The sequence below is a fragment of the Bombus bifarius genome, unplaced genomic scaffold (assembly GCF_011952205.1).
Source record: "Bombus bifarius isolate JDL3187 unplaced genomic scaffold, Bbif_JDL3187 scf7180000008014, whole genome shotgun sequence".
Lineage (NCBI taxonomy): Eukaryota > Metazoa > Arthropoda > Insecta > Hymenoptera > Apidae > Bombus > Bombus bifarius.
Genome location: NW_022884390.1, coordinates 1,071,558 through 1,087,257, shown reverse-complemented (window position 1 = coordinate 1,087,257; position 15,700 = coordinate 1,071,558). Strand labels below are relative to the sequence as shown.

At 31.7% G+C, this 15,700-nt stretch overlaps 3 protein-coding genes and 1 long non-coding RNA gene across 4 annotated transcripts; 1 reads left to right on the top strand and 3 right to left on the bottom strand.

Moving 5' to 3' along the window:
• The first annotated feature begins 4,856 nt into the window (after positions 1-4,856).
• On the top strand, positions 4,857-12,825 carry LOC117207017 (monocarboxylate transporter 13). Its single transcript, XM_033446822.1, has 5 exons — positions 4,857-5,148; positions 5,686-5,898; positions 5,983-6,109; positions 6,206-6,385; positions 10,221-12,825. The coding sequence occupies exons 1-5, from the start codon at positions 5,004-5,006 to the stop codon at positions 11,428-11,430; spliced, it is 1,875 nt and encodes a 624-aa protein (XP_033302713.1). The 5' UTR covers positions 4,857-5,003; the 3' UTR covers positions 11,431-12,825.
• Positions 6,209-8,718, bottom strand: LOC117207026. The gene is made up of 2 exons (XR_004487461.1): positions 8,561-8,718; positions 6,209-6,406 (listed from the first exon to the last, which is right to left on the bottom strand). It is a non-coding gene; the product is annotated as an uncharacterized LOC117207026 (long non-coding RNA).
• On the bottom strand, positions 12,747-14,157 carry LOC117207021 (NADH-ubiquinone oxidoreductase subunit 9). The gene is made up of 5 exons (XM_033446826.1): positions 13,987-14,157; positions 13,847-13,912; positions 13,452-13,696; positions 13,127-13,372; positions 12,747-13,038 (listed from the first exon to the last, which is right to left on the bottom strand). Exons 1-5 carry the CDS (start codon positions 14,048-14,050, stop codon positions 12,874-12,876), a joined length of 786 nt encoding a protein of 261 aa, XP_033302717.1. The 5' UTR covers positions 14,051-14,157; the 3' UTR covers positions 12,747-12,873.
• Positions 14,158-14,350: 193 nt separating this feature from the next.
• On the bottom strand, positions 14,351-15,614 carry LOC117207022 (COMM domain-containing protein 5-like). Its single transcript, XM_033446827.1, has 4 exons — positions 15,317-15,614; positions 15,038-15,230; positions 14,818-14,964; positions 14,351-14,697 (listed from the first exon to the last, which is right to left on the bottom strand). The coding sequence occupies exons 1-4, from the start codon at positions 15,411-15,413 to the stop codon at positions 14,514-14,516; spliced, it is 621 nt and encodes a 206-aa protein (XP_033302718.1). The 5' UTR covers positions 15,414-15,614; the 3' UTR covers positions 14,351-14,513.
• Positions 15,615-15,700: the final 86 nt, after the last annotated feature.

The following is a 15,700-nucleotide window of genomic DNA, read 5'->3' as shown; positions in this document are numbered from 1 at the left end:
GAATGCACGTCGTTAATGAAGTATTTCAGTGGCAATTTAAGCTGTTGACAGAAACATGCCTATTTGTACTTGTTTTTACAAGAACCCATTACGCCATCAGCGATGTAATAACGTAATCAAGCGAACAGGAGAAGGAGAGAGAACAAGGGACAGATACATTTTATCGATAAATATTATTTCTTCAATGATCACAATATAGCCCATTGTAACAGCTTCAATCTTAGATTCAACTTCTGCTGTGGATATTTGATAGAATAAAAATACGCACTTGATGATAAAAAAGTCATGATACAAAAGCTATATTTCACGGCATATCACTCAAGTAGAATCATATCTTTCTAGTGCATAAACTCATTTATTAAAATTTCCAGTATCTCGTGATTCATACACCTTGTTGTATGTATCCTCTAATATTCTTATACACTATACTATAGAAATATGTATGTATTTCCGCTCGTAAATATTGTACGTGATCAGTGCAGAATGAGAAGTATTGTTGCACGAAGGCATTTTAATTTCCTCATAGTCGCGATACACAATCAAATATTTACTCACATTCTTATATCTTTGTTCACATAGTGGAATTATATAGACTCACGGGCGAGCAATTTCCAAGAATAAGAGTTCGATTCGAAACGATTAAAATGAATTTGAGAAATTAAGTCTCGGATCGGTGACTTGTATGCATCCCTCTTATAATAACTGCCATCACAACACCAATTGATGCTTAATAAGAACGAATATAGACTGAGTCATGTGTAGTTACTGCTGCCAATTGTGCGTTTCAAGTTAATTCACGAAGGAGAACAATTAGCTCGTTAATTCGTAATTTACATTGTCTATGGCTTTTCTTTCATAGCTGCATACGATCCTAACATCTTGAGATCGAGATATTATCTTCCTATTTTATTCGATAATAGTTAGATGCGTGCCTAATATGTGTTTCCCCGCTATTTTTCGAACCGATAAATCAAACTACCTCATTGAGAAAGATCGATAACAAAGATCGCTTATGAATACTTATTTAGACGTACTACAAAATGCGTAATTATATAATATAATTATATAATGAGAAGCATCGTGTATGTATTTTCGAATATTGGAAATTGTTCGAACGGGCTTATCAGAATTTTCTAGATTTAGTACAAATCTGTTATGCGTATGATGGATATATGTACCAACATATATTGTCAGATATACGCTCTATATAATGTGTGATAAAAATGAAGTGCCTGGCTTCATGTACTTGAAAAAAGTAGAGCATTCAGTTTGATTAAGAAAAAAGAGTACATGTAAGTGAGATAATTTATTCAAAATAATTATTCTTATAAAATAATAATTAATTTAATTATATATATATACCTTATATATAAACTATATACATGTATCATTTTTAAAAAACAGGAATAGATTAATTAATAGCAAACAGATAACATATTATCAGTATACTAGCATGTTTCACATAAATCATGAAAGTATAAATTTAAGATTAACATAAAATTTTTCGGTATTTTTCTGCTTGTAATATCTTCGTTTGCCATAGCATAATAGATGCTCAACGAGGAAATTAAGTTGGTCTCGCTATCACAAATATTTCGTTCTAATTCTTTGAATAGTCATCATCAAATGTACGCACAATGGTTTCTCTGACAAACACACGATGCCAGCAGTTTGTGATATGACTGAAACGATAGAATCTTGTTTTTCTACGTAACTAAGTAATGTCACTATGTGAAAACTGTTTACGTAGACTTGCTGAAAGTATTATTTATTCCATGCATTTTTAAATGTTATAGATAAACTATAATTTAGATTATTTAAGTTTACCTGCAATTATATATGTAATATTCGCAGATTTATTAGTAATCAATTTTATTTTTAAAATTCAAATATTATCGCTAACATGATAAAAAATACATTTATCGATACTAGAACTACCAAAGTGGTTAAAATAACAAATTCCTAATTTTTCATAGAAATTTTGCGGTCTTACTACAGTGAATTTTGCAAGATTTTCTGTAATTATTTGTAAAATATATGAACGAACAGTTACTTTTATTCTGTATTTCTTTCATTTTAATTTTTTTGGTAAAAATTATTTATATATTATAATCTTATATAGAAAAATTATATACTGTACCATATATTATAATTATTATATAATATATATTATTCTTTATATACATGCTTACTATAATATATAGTGTAGTATATATAGTGAAGTATAATATATACTTCATAGAATAATCGGTAATTCCAGTGTTAATGCCACATTACAAATTGCAAGGTATCCATTGTGTGAGGCGGAAAATCCCATGGAGTAGTTCATTGCAAACACACAGAAGGGATCATTGAGTGATGGTTTTTGAAGAGGTGGGTAAACTCAACGATGAGCCGCTTCAAAATTTACCTTCTCTGTGATAAGCTGAAAGCCGAGGTCGTAAACAGTTTTTCATTCGGTATTCAGTATCGGGCACGAGGCTTATCGATGCTCGTGAAGCTTGTTTTTCCTACCTCGATTTCTCTATTCTCAAAGTGGGACGCGGCCGCGGGCGAGGAACATTAAATTCATGCTGCGTTCGCATCACAGAGGACAAAAATCCTACATTTGGTTCCTGTGACTCATAGAGTGAGTTCCTTCGCTATTGTGTATACCATGCTAAATTTTCCATTCCTTTATTCCTTAGTATACACGTCCTCTTTCTTACTGTACAGACCTGACCTGCAGAAGGTATAACAGAGCAAGATAACTCCATAAGAGAAAGGAGACGACAGAAAGAAAAGATGTAATACCTAACTGCCTTGCTAACTGATCATTGGTTGGGACTGAATCTGGCCAGTTAATATGATCTATATGTATATGATAAATTAAAAATGATTATGGTGTTAATTAAGGTTTGGAAAATTTAAATTCAGTCGCGTCTTTTAAGTTTTTAATATGTCATATTTTATTATGAAACTGAAAAATATTTATTAAAATAAAAGCTTTTACAATTATAAGATGTCATGTATTGGTTTTACGGGAACAGTTGTGTGTATGTTGCACATATTTTGAGCCAACGTTTCGTAGATGCTGCCAAAACCTGGGTCAATACAAAATACAACATATATACCATTATATAATTTTTGGCAGTAGTTTCATTAACAAACGTTCTGTTAATAAAAAGTTAATTCTCTGCCATAATAACGACATTTTTTATAATCAGATTTTAAGATGATAAAGACACAACACTGTTTTACGAGAACTAACAGTGATTTATAATCACATCACTATGATTCTCGGCCCTCAATATCAGGGATGAGTACAGAAATAGTACAATAAATATCCATTATCTAATTTAAGATACCAAGTTTTTAAATATATAATATATTTTGTTATATATATATACATATATATATATATATATATATATATATATATATATATATATATATAAACAGTTGAATATTAGTAAGCAAAGCAAGCCTAAGGTAAGCGAACTGAAGGAAATACCAAAAGTGTTCATACTAACTGACCACTTCGAACCCCACTTTTTCTTGGAATCGACTTTGTGGAGGTGAATATTATTTCTGGTGCTATGTACAATGACTTCAAAAGTATTTGCACATCACTATATGTACTGTAGCATTTTTACATACTATTGTAATTAACCAGGTATCGTTACTAAATATTTACATTTATGCTACATTTACATACTAATGAACTATGTTCAAGTATATTAAATTTTATCATTTAGTAATAGTTTTATATAACTACAAAGATTTGATACTATGAAAATGAAATGTAGAACACTGATAAAACTACTTTGTTGGAAAATAAGGATATGTGCCAATACTTTTTGTAGCCACTGTATATAAGATAAAGAAATGTTATCCGTATCTTATTCATATTCAATCGAAAGAGGAAATAGATATATACTGGGTATTTCATAAAAATATATTTCCCTCGGTAGTTGGCCAGATAAGATCCCCATTCATGGCCATTTAACCAAGAACTAGCGTAATCTTCCATTCTTTATGGAAATATGTATTTATAAGAAATAGTGGGGATAGCGATGACCAGTTAGCAAAGCAGAATTCCGGCCAGTTATCAAGGCTACTCCTATACATGTTTGTTTTAAAGAGAGTGAGAGAGAAATACCGGTAGGCAAGACTGAAACAGGAGAATGTGGATATGGTGGGAGACAAGATGAAGTAGTGGTAAACGGCCCTGCGTGATACACAGCTGATCAGTCGTTCCGCGACGGACAAGTTGTTTTGATATCTCTATACGTGACTCGATAGTGCAAATCGAAGCGTTTTCTGCATGGAATGACAGTGAATCGTGCGTAAGAATATTCCGTATACATGCCATTGTTTATGTGCTCTATGCAATTTGAAGGAGTAACGAAAGCAGAAGGCACGGGCGGTGGTGTAACCCCAGTGAAATTATACAGAATATCATATTGCGGGTTACTGTTGGTGGCGTCGTCGAGTCAATTGGATCGCAGATACTTCCCGTTTCAACAATTTCGAAGGAAATCGTTTATGCGAACATCGGGGTCTATGACCGGTTCACGAGGCTCGCCTTATCAGAGAAACAGAAAAAGCTACGGTCTAACCGTGACCTCCAGCATTAGATTGAAATTGATGAAGTCCGAAGCGATCGAAGAGGAGGACACGACTGCTGATCCTGCAGTTTGTGAACATTGATGCTGGTCACTCATAGGCCACGATATTATCTATTCGGTGTAATTCGGTGCATTATCGTTTCTCTTTATATTCCTCTCTCGCTTATTTCTTTCTATTTTTTCTGTTAATTCCCGTGATATTTTTAAGGCTTAATCAAGTTGAGTTATTAGCGCGTTTGAGTGCCGACGGGCGACGTTAGATTTTCTTTATTCGCAACGAAACAACGGATTCTCGTTTCGCTTTTCCTTTGTATAATTACATTCAGATATACATATATATTGTACATGTGTATACGCGCGCGCGCGCTAGTGTGAACGGAAAAGAAAAGGTTGATGACAATGCAACGAGTCCAAGATCAAGACAATGGTATCAACATCAAATTCGGTGCAAGCAAAAATAAGAAAGGAAACTATAGACTTGTATCGCAGCACTCTGAGAACGAGAAAAAAAGCAACTTCAATGGGACCAATAAACAAGGTAGGTCATTTACATTGAGAATCTACATTTTTATTTCTTTTTTCTTTTTTTTCTGAAGGGATCAATGTTCGCCCACTAATTATATGTAAATATATTAATTTACGAGTAAAAAGATAGGAAACGCAATAAAGATTCATTGTGATCTTTTTAAAAATCGTTTTTTGCTTCTTTTTAGCAATGACTAAAAATATGATGTGCACTGAAAATTTTAAATTTTCTTAACGAGTTCTAATAATAAATACAAATATACAATTACTGATGTTTTACGCTCTTTTTTTCATATTTTGTTTAGTGTTACTATCTCTCCAGATAGTCATGGAAAATTTTCTAACACGAAATTATTTCAAATATGTTATAGTTAAAAACATAGTATTTTAATTCTATATAAAAGATAAGAACTTTTTAAATTTTTAAAAGAAATTTGTTTTTCATATATATAAAATATGCTAAAACAATAAGTATGAATTGAGTAAACTAATAGAATCTAGGCATATATACTTATAAATAATAATAATATTCATAATTCTTTTTATTTAGTTAAAAATGTAACAACTGAAGAGGACCTAGTCCCACCAGATGGAGGATGGGGATGGCTTGTACTTTTAGCATCCGTTATGGTCAATCTACTTATTCCAGGAACAGTGAAATCCTTTGGTGTTTTATTTGTTGAATTTCTTGAAGTTTTTGATGCATCACCTTCTGCAGCTGCTTGGATACCAGCTTTATGCTATTTTTTGTATAGTTCACTTGGTAAGCTTAATTAAAATTAGGTGAAACTATTACCTAGTGGTAAACATTTGGAATTGAGAATAAGAAAATTAATTTTTGTTGTAGGACCCCTTTCCAGTGTACTATCAGTTAAATACTCCTATAGAACAGTGACTTTACTGGGAGGAACATTTGCTGCTGCAGGAATGATGCTAAGTTATTTTGCCAACTCTGTGGCCTTCTTGTGTGTCAGGTAATTATTAATATATTACTATTGTTATTAAATTAAAAGCATACTATTACATTTTTTATGTAAATATGTAATCTTATTGTTTGTTTAATCTTTTAGTTATGGTGTTCTGGTAGGAACTGGAGCAGGGTTATCTTTTCCCCCAACTGTGTATATAGTAACTTCATACTTTGTACGGTTACGTGGACTTGCAAATGGGCTCTGCATATCTGGTAGTGCATTAGGTTCAATATTTCTTCCACCCATCCTAGGAATTCTTCTACGGGAGTATGGTTACAGGTACGTTTTTTCGTTATGTATCTAAAACAACAACAGGTATGGCTTTATTATCTCTATGAAAGATTGTTTTATGATTGCTAAAAAACCACAAACCAAGGGTTCACTATAAATGATTAAAATTAAAAATTGAATTTTTCTTTTATTTCTATAAAACGTTTATTTAACAGCATTTTATCTGCAGAACAGTAATTAATATAATTTATTAATGATGTTTTAAAATTAATTAATTAAACGATGTAATTAATTAAAATATGCTTTAACACGTTCGTTTTATTTTTGACAAAATTGAATGTATCTGTGATTTGTGAGCTTGATTTGTCCAACTTTTATATAATTTGTGATACAATTAGTGTCACGAAAAAAAAAGAAAGAAAAAAGAAAAAGATACAAGACGTTTGTGTATAATCACGTGCATCTTGTTCTCATGAAGATCCGTAAATAAAGTGTTATTGTCTTAGAAAGTTTATATATATTTTGTGAAGATTATTTTCGGTGAGTATTTATACATCATTATTACAACTAATTAAATGTGACGATGATCAATCATGCATGTGTGTAGTTCCTTTTTACAAGATACTTGGATCAACCACGCGCGTGCATTTATGTACACAATTTTATTGTATATCTCTGCGAAATTTACAACATTCTATAGCTGTTTTATAGCCTCCTTATCAAATGTGTTGTCATTAAAGATAACGAACATTAACCATTCGATATACACACGGTAACGTTGGCTGTCAAAAAGATGATAGGCTCGCGACTAGTTGACGTTATTCTAATTTCAAAAACACGCAGAAATATTCTATGTACTAACCCCGAATTCTGCATGTGGAAAATGCCACATAATTCATCTGATATGGTTTAGGTAAGAATCATATATATTTCGTATATACATATATATACGTTTTTGTTCTATGCCACGTATTTTAATGATCTAAATTCCTATCACGCTTTTTTATCTTTTACCATTTCTACCAAACCAAATTGCCAGGCGTAATATATTTTAACGCTTGATTTTAAATTAGACTCAACTGCACCGAGACTACAATAAAAAAGGACGAAATAAGATCTGGGCCAGTATCGTGCAACCTATTGTGATGACTTTCTTCCACGATGATAAAGACGAGTTCCTTCATTGGGCGGTTATTTAAAGATCTGGATGCAATCCTTGTGTGTCGTGAAATTGCCATTCGCTTTAGATACTTAACTGCCGATGCAAACGAAACAGTCTGTATCGTAATCAAGTATTAGAATTAAAGTACCATCAGTTTAGCATAAAGTGTAATTCTTTGTCTTCGGAATACATGTGCACATAAAGAAGATAATATGCCTCTTTCTTTGTCTTCTTTAATTATGAATGATACGCTTCGTTTAAGAACAAAATAACAAAACAGAAGGAAAAAGGTAGAGCATATGCCATTATCGAATAGTCGAAAGTAAAAAATTATAATTACACGTGCGTGCGTTTCGTTGTGTGTGCATATGTAATAATCATGTCCATGCGAGAACTGTGGAAACGTACGGTTTGACGTTGAAAGTACTTGCACATTTTAAGTGTGCACATTATAAATGGAGAACGCGTGATGCTCACGTGTTTCGAGTTAATATGTGTCGTAATAGCAAAAATAGAATTAAGATAAGTTCAATTTTTATGCATTTCGCATTGTTTAACCGCGGCTGTGTAATAGGAGTAATCAAAAAATTAATTTTGTTCCTTGTACTTTTGTATCTTCTTTTTTTCTGGTTACGTATTATATTTGTTTTAGAACCAAATACGTATACTGAAGTTCTTATTCTCTTCGTTTGGTTTTATGAATATACAATAATGTACATATGTATGTCGATAATATGTTGTCGATCGAACGTGAACATGTGAGTAGACTGTTTTTTTTCTCGATTTACGTGTATTAATCCTGCTACGATCTTCGAATATTTATATCTCGATCTCTCGTTTCTAGAAACAAAAAGATTTTTGATATTTTAGGAAAAATTTGGTGGAATTAAAATGAGGATAACGTTAATAAAAATTTTAACAACGATTCTCTCACAATTTTCTTAAATTTGAAAAATTTTTAAGAATAAAGGAAACGATTGGGTTGAAAATGACCGAAAGACGTAGCAGAGTTAAATACAAAGTCGAAGTACGTATAAATTAATTAATAAATTGCGCCATACCAAATGTAAGTCAGTTTCAATATTCATTTCGAAATTGTTTTTTTTTTAAATCCAATATTTCTCTTTTTTTTCACTTTCTCATAGTTTTACTTTGCAGCGACACGAAACAGCACGCGGTGTGTCTAAAACTCACGTTTTACGTCGGAAGAACTTTAATCGTGTTGATTTAACACGCGTGTATCGAAACGAATATTTTAATCTGTGCCGAATGCTAATGTGGAATATCGTTATACGTAACGAGTCTCAAAACGTAAACACAATTTTTATATTCTGTATTCGTACTATGATATATGCTATATACAATATATGTATATATATATACGATATGTATATATATTACTACACCGATAGATGTAAGCTAGAACGTTTCCATTCGTCTAAACGTCCCTTTTATTTTTTCTTTTGTTGCAGAAGAATGTGTCCATGGGAGAAGACAGGAACAAATTGCGATTTCGAAGAAGATGAACTTCTCTCGTACCGCAGAATGTATTGTACGCGATCTGAAACGCACGCTAAAAATATAATTTCCATCTCAATCTATTTTAAAAACGGGAAAGGAGTAACACTCTTTCTTCCTTAGTATTTCTTCTTCTCTCGAAAACATTAAGTATTAGTTATAGAAGTCTGTTGATATTCAAAGAAATATTGCTAAGCTCTCTGTTCGTTTATTTTTGTTTCATACTCGTTGAATTCATTTTAATTCTATATTTATTTTATTGAAATATTTAAATATTAAATATTATTTTGTTCATTTATTCTTAGTTCATAAATAAAACAGTTTCAGATTGACGTACAAATTATCTATCATAGTCTGTTCTAACTGGAAACGGTGCAGACTATGAAACATCTGTATAATACTTAATGAATTTTTTATTAAGGTTATTTAAAAAAAGAGCTGTGATTAGTATAAGTCTTATGTATTTTGGAATATATAAGGCTTTGTTTGTAACACTTGATGGTAATTCACGAGATATATACGTATAAACCAGTATTGAAAAGATTATGTTAATGTAAAAGTTAGGAATATGTTATACTATATCTGTTGGTTACCAAAGATTATGATAAGTGAATCATTTAAGAGTATTAACAAACTGTACCTGATATTAATCTTTTGTATTCTCTTTTTACAATTTATATAGTATAAAAAAATATTTTATACATATAAAGTAATTATATATATAATAAAATAAAATAATTAGCAAGTACACAAGAAATACAATAATAAAGCGTTTTTACGCTTCTATTTATGATCTTTTAAATTATTTTCATTTCATTGCGTCATGAATCACTATATAGAGAAATATTCTTTTTATTCTTTCTAAAAAAATTGATCATTAAATATTTTCAAATGTTTCCTATTCCATTCCATGCTTGCACAATCATTGTATTTCAGTGATTGATTAACAGCATAACTTACTTGAAATGTTCATATTTATATCACGGAAAAAATTTTAAACAGTTAATTAGCTAAAACTAAGTACCGATATTAAAGGAAAAGCGTATTTGTTAAAAATCAGTATTTATGTAATTGGTTTAACGAAGTGACGATTTTTTTCCTCTCAACAGCCGTGGAATATCCCGATGACGATATTGTAAGCTATAGCTAACCTTATCGTTGGGCCGAACAAAAAGCGCTAAAGCTCATTTTACTTTTTTACAGAGGTGCAGTATTAATAATGGGTGCTGTTACTTTGAATGTATGGGCGAGTGCTCTTTTGTACGAACCGGTGGAAAGGCACATGGTACCAGCATCGTCGTCGAGCAAATCGAACGACGTCGACTTGGAGGCCGCCTCGGTCACAGTAGCTAGTCCCGAAGATGAGAAGCAATCGAATCATGTTGTTTCTTCTTCGAACGAAAACGAAAAAGCCGCGCCAATGGTACCAAAGAGTGCGTCCAGTGTCGCTTTAGAGTATTACAAGAATACGCCAGTTCAAGGTCGAACGAGAAAAATTAGCATGCCCACGGGACGGGAGATAACAGGCCAGATGCACAGCACTCCGGCGTTGCACGCTGTTCCGGAACGGGGCGGAGATTCTGCCAGGCTATCGAAACGTCAGAAATCGCCTTTACAGTCACCGAGCATGTCATCTTTTAATTATATCAGCACGCCGTATCATGGAAGCACGCTTTCCGCTATACATCCGGAAAGGGCGTCTACGTTGACCTTGAACGCGATATCGAGCACCTTCACGAGGAAGGGTACCGAAGAAACGAACAAGAACGAAGTAAAAGAGAAGAGGAACAAATTCTTTGACTTAAGTTTATTGAAGGATCCTATCTATCTGGTAATCTTGGTTTCCAATTCAACGAACGCTGTCAGTTATACGAATTTCGTCATCTTGTTACCAGCGTACGCTATATCGTTGGGTTTCGACAAAAATATGTCTTCCCTTCTTCTTTCGACCGTCTCTATATTAGACCTGATAGGACGTATCGGAGGCTCAGCGCTATCCGATGTCTCGATCATGCCAAAGCATTGGTATTTCGTTGGCGGTTTGTTCATTTCTGGAATTTCGTTGGCTCTTCTCCCCATAGCCACAAGCTACACCATCCTGTCGGTTTATTGCGGTGTTTTCGGATTAGCTTCCGGTATTTACGTTGGTATCACCGCGGTTATAATGGCCGATATGTTAGGGACCGAGAAGTTAACTTCCTCCTATGGTATCTCGTTGTTCGTAAATGGAATCATACAGTTGGTTGGCCCTCCAATTTGCGGCGTTGTATTTGAACAAATCGGCAGTTACGGGCCGATCTTCAGCATCTTAGGAATTATTCTAGTGGTAGGCGCGTCGTTGTGGGGTTTTGTTCCATTTATTAGGAAACGACAAAAAGTCGCAGAGAAAGCGAGTCCAATTGAAAAACTATAGTTTATGCACTAACTGGCATATTTCATGATGGACAAGAAGAGCTTAATTATATGGTCATTGTAGAATTTCATCTAACATGTATCGATTACATACAATATATACATATAAACACACACACACACTGACACACGCGCGCACACACACGATAACGAGAGACATGTTTACGAAATACTGTGATGTTAGAATGAATGTTATGTATGTAAGTACATATATACTACTGGCACTGTGATGACGTTATATATATACATCCACGCGTACATTTTCAAGTGGATTGATAAGGAAACAATTTTCAAAAGATATATTTTTAAAAAAGACAAAGGTTCTCCTTTCTCGTAAATTGGAAGTGTCTTGCCTTACATTTGAAAAGAAAACTTATTTCGCGAAAGTAAGTTCTTATTAGTACTAAAGTAAAATATATGAATATATTTAAGTACTTAGTTTAGAAAACGTTCTAATTGCTGGTGCTAACGTAATAAGTAAAACAAAAAAAATGAAAGATGCAATAATATAATTTAACCCTTTCGCTTTGGCAGTCCAGTCCATAAATACGCACAGTGTGCGTGGTTGCTGTATATATGTTTGCCTAAGTCTTAAATAACAATAGTTCTTGTAAGAACCGTATATGAAATATCGTTTCACTGTCAATGGATTTAATAAATTTTTAAGATGAAACAGTATACGATCGTTTGGATGTTCGAAATATATTGCGTGAAACGTTTTGATGTTGTTGCAACAATGAGTAACTTTAAGAAGTGATTAATCCAATATGTCAATAAAAACAACAGAAAATGTTCTGCCGATAACGAAAAAATATATTATTGACTACAGATAGCAGTTGTATATGCATCATTTGGATGTCGGATATATGGGGTGCCGGACTCAGGAGTCGTCGCCTATATGCGGTACTCGTACCCACAGGTCATCTCGCGGATGCCGCCTATAAGCGGCACTTGAAGCGAAAGGGTTAATGCATATAAAATAATCTTAGTGTATGTATAATTGTATAAAGCAAAGGTTGAGTACTTGTACACTTCTCTTGAGGAAAGAATATACAGTAATTCCTATTGTTATATACACGTAAATATTGAATATAGGATCAGTCAATTTCGTTCTTGATTCAATTTGTTTACAACTCACCGAAAAATATGCCTTAAAATTAGGATATAAGCACTTTGTAATTAACGAATTACGTTTATATTATACAATATGTAAAATATAAAACGATACAAAATGCGTATATTTCACTTGAAGTTATCTTACACGGAAAATACATAAATTGTTCATGCTACTAGGGTCAATAAACAAATTACTAAAAATTTTCGTTGTCATACTTTGTATCTATTTTATTGAAAAGAATGCACAGTAGTATTAAATAAATATTAATATAAAGACTAACACATGTTTCTTTCAATACATGTTTATAACATACAATAAAAATGTAATTTACTTTTTATCTCTAGATGAATCTTCTTCCTTACTTTTTTCAGGTTCAGCAGGACGAAAATTAGGGAATTGTTCCCATGGAGTGGATAATTCAAATTTGCGAAATTCTTGTGTTAATTCTAGCGGTTCGCATACTACTCTCTTGTATTCATCATCATAGCGTACCTATGTTTAAAAATATAATTTTTACATCATATATTATCAATTGAAGCCAAAGCATTTGTGAAGCATTAGAATTATATTATAAAATTACCTCAACAAAACCGCTTAAAGGAAAATCTTTTCTTAATGGATGTCCTTCAAAACCATAATCTGTGAGAATTCTACGAAGATCTGAATTACCCAAAAATAGTATACCATACATGTCCCACACTTCTCGTTCGTACCAGTTAGCAGCATTATAAACACTTTCTGCTGACTCTATAGGTGTCAATTCATCTGTGTATGTTTTTACCCTAATACGTGAATTAAAAGTAAAAGAAAGAAGATTGTAGACAACCTAATAATCAAAACATTACATAACTATATTTATTATATGAAGTATTATATGGAGTATTAATTTTCAAATACAAATTTACCTCAAATCTATATTTTCGAGAAGGAACATCTACTGCAGTTAGATCCGATAATGAAGTGAACTGAGTATTATGATGACATTTCAAAAAGTTTAGCGTTGGAATAATTCCTTGTGGACAAACTAATATTTCAAGTTCATCGCCAGCATTTATTTGAACCTTCTGCACATACTTTGGTAAGCATGCACTAATATATAAACCCATATCCTTTATGGCTTCTACATCTGTTCTGATTTTACGCATTGTTGCTGTTTAATAAAAGAAGATTGTGTAAATGTAATTTAGAGAAAGAAGTATTAAGATTAAGGAAAAGGTTATAAAATATATATGATAAAAATTCTTTACATTTAAAAACATTACATTATTAAATATATTATAAATAACAATTTTTTACGTACGTTGTAATTCTGTTTTTTCAGTTTCCGTGGTACTTGTTCTCATGAAGGGAAGAAATTTTGGATAACCTATCGATTTAGTTTATAATTTATTACATGATATAAAACAGAAAATCAAAGAATTATCAATAAAATTTACTTACATTTTGGTGTTGTAATAGATAGATTTTGTGACAGCCTCCAACAGTTTTTTAACAACGATGACATTTTTCTAAAGGGCTTCGGATCTTTTCAAGAATACAGGCAGATCCACCTACACTTAGGCATATGTGTGTAGATACGATATTCAGCACGCACTATAGTTAACGATATCGATGTCTTTCGCGCTTTACATAGCACATTGAAATTTTTAAAGGTACTAGGATACTAAAAATATTTTTTTAATTCTACGTGATGAAAATAGCATATACAGTGAAAATATCAAATGTGATATAACTAGTAGAAACTATTTAGAACTATTTTATTCGAATTCATGTAGTTAAAAATAATAAACTCTGTAAAATAAAAGAACAAGAGAAAGTTAACTAATTTTATTAGTTATTTACATTATTACATGAAATGTAGTTTCTTGAAGTAAAAAGGATATCTTACATCTTGTTCCTTATTTCTAATACAATATTGCACAAGGTTAGAGTGAAAAAGACTTATATTGTTAGTTTTCATACCACCATCAGCTACATAGAATATTTTTTGAAGCACATTGTTTTTCAACCTTTCGCATATCTACAAGTATGGTTGCTATGGCATGTCTTAATTGATGAAACTTTGGCAAAGATAACTCAAATATTTGACGCTTTCCATTGCTAAATGTCCATTCCATTATAATATGTGGTTCCAAGACTCTATTTAATATGCTAAAAATATTCACATTAATAAGCAGATAATTTCTTAAACATTTATAGAAATATGAGTAAAATGAATTTTTGTATTACACATATCAACATTACAAAATTTATAATTTATTAAACAGGTACCTAGAAGAAATAGTAATATCTATACGCCACTTGCAGGCTATTAGGTGTGGATAAAATTTTGTTTTCTGTATTAATCCTGATATTAATTCTGGTCGCTTTTGACCATATACTACTATAGATAGGTCATCAATACATTCTGAAGATAATCTGTAGAAATAATATCATACTTACTAAAACAAAATTAAAAATAATCGAATGTAATATATGGTAAAATACATACTTCAGTTCTTCTAATATTTGTTTAAATTCTGCAGGTTTAATACTTTGCGATATTGTGCCCAAATGAATCTTTAATATTGTAAAGATGACTGAATAATATTCATCCACAGTTTCTTCTGGTATATTGTATTTTTGACTTATTCTATCTAATATTCCTTCTTCTATGTATTCTTGATTTATTGCTTTTACAGCTACTATATAAGTAATAAATTGCGATTATTTATTAAAATACAAAATACTTGAAATATTGTAGTAGTATAGTGTTACAAATTAAACTTACTTTGTATTAAAGGACGAAGAAATATTTTTCTTAAATCCGGAAGAACCTTTATTTTATTTCCTAAAGCATACAAAAGTTGAGTTTGGAAGGTGGTCATTTTTATTTTGACTTTGATATTTATTTTATTTGTATAAAAATTGAAAAATTTATGTGACAATTTATCTGTATAGGTACATTTATCAATATCTTTTATAAAATTGTAAGAAGTTGTTAATAAAATACTGCAGGTCTGTCAAATTTATTATGTATTAAGCCTGACAATTTGTTTTCTGTGTTTAATGCCACCTAGTAGATATGTACAAAACTTTGTCTATGGTAATATGGATAATGATTGTTTGATTAACAAATGGTGAAGTAGGAATGCTATAACAAATCGCAGAGGGC

Bases quoted from the DNA above. Each gene is read 5' to 3' on its own strand.
- LOC117207017 (XM_033446822.1), top strand. From the start codon at position 5,004: ATGACAATGCAACGAGTCCAAGATCAAGACAATGGTATCAACATCAAA. The intron at 5,149-5,685 runs GTAGGTCATTTA...CTTTTTATTTAG, and splicing joins CAATGGGACCAATAAACAAG to TTAAAAATGTAACAACTGAA. The intron at 6,386-10,220 runs GTACGTTTTTTC...ACTTTTTTACAG, and splicing joins CTACGGGAGTATGGTTACAG to AGGTGCAGTATTAATAATGG.
- LOC117207021 (XM_033446826.1), bottom strand. From the start codon at position 14,050: ATGTCATCGTTGTTAAAAAACTGTTGGAGGCTGTCACAAAATCTATCT. The intron at 13,697-13,846 runs GTACGTAAAAAA...TTTATTAAACAG, and splicing joins TGAAAAAACAGAATTACAAC to CAACAATGCGTAAAATCAGA. The intron at 13,039-13,126 runs GTAATTTTATAA...TTTTAAACATAG, and splicing joins CTTTAAGCGGTTTTGTTGAG to GTACGCTATGATGATGAATA.
- LOC117207022 (XM_033446827.1), bottom strand. From the start codon at position 15,413: ATGACCACCTTCCAAACTCAACTTTTGTATGCTTTAGGAAATAAAATA. The intron at 15,231-15,316 runs GTAAGTTTAATT...TTACTTATATAG, and splicing joins TCTTCGTCCTTTAATACAAA to TAGCTGTAAAAGCAATAAAT. The intron at 14,965-15,037 runs GTATGTATTTTA...TTATTTCTACAG, and splicing joins CAAATATTAGAAGAACTGAA to ATTATCTTCAGAATGTATTG.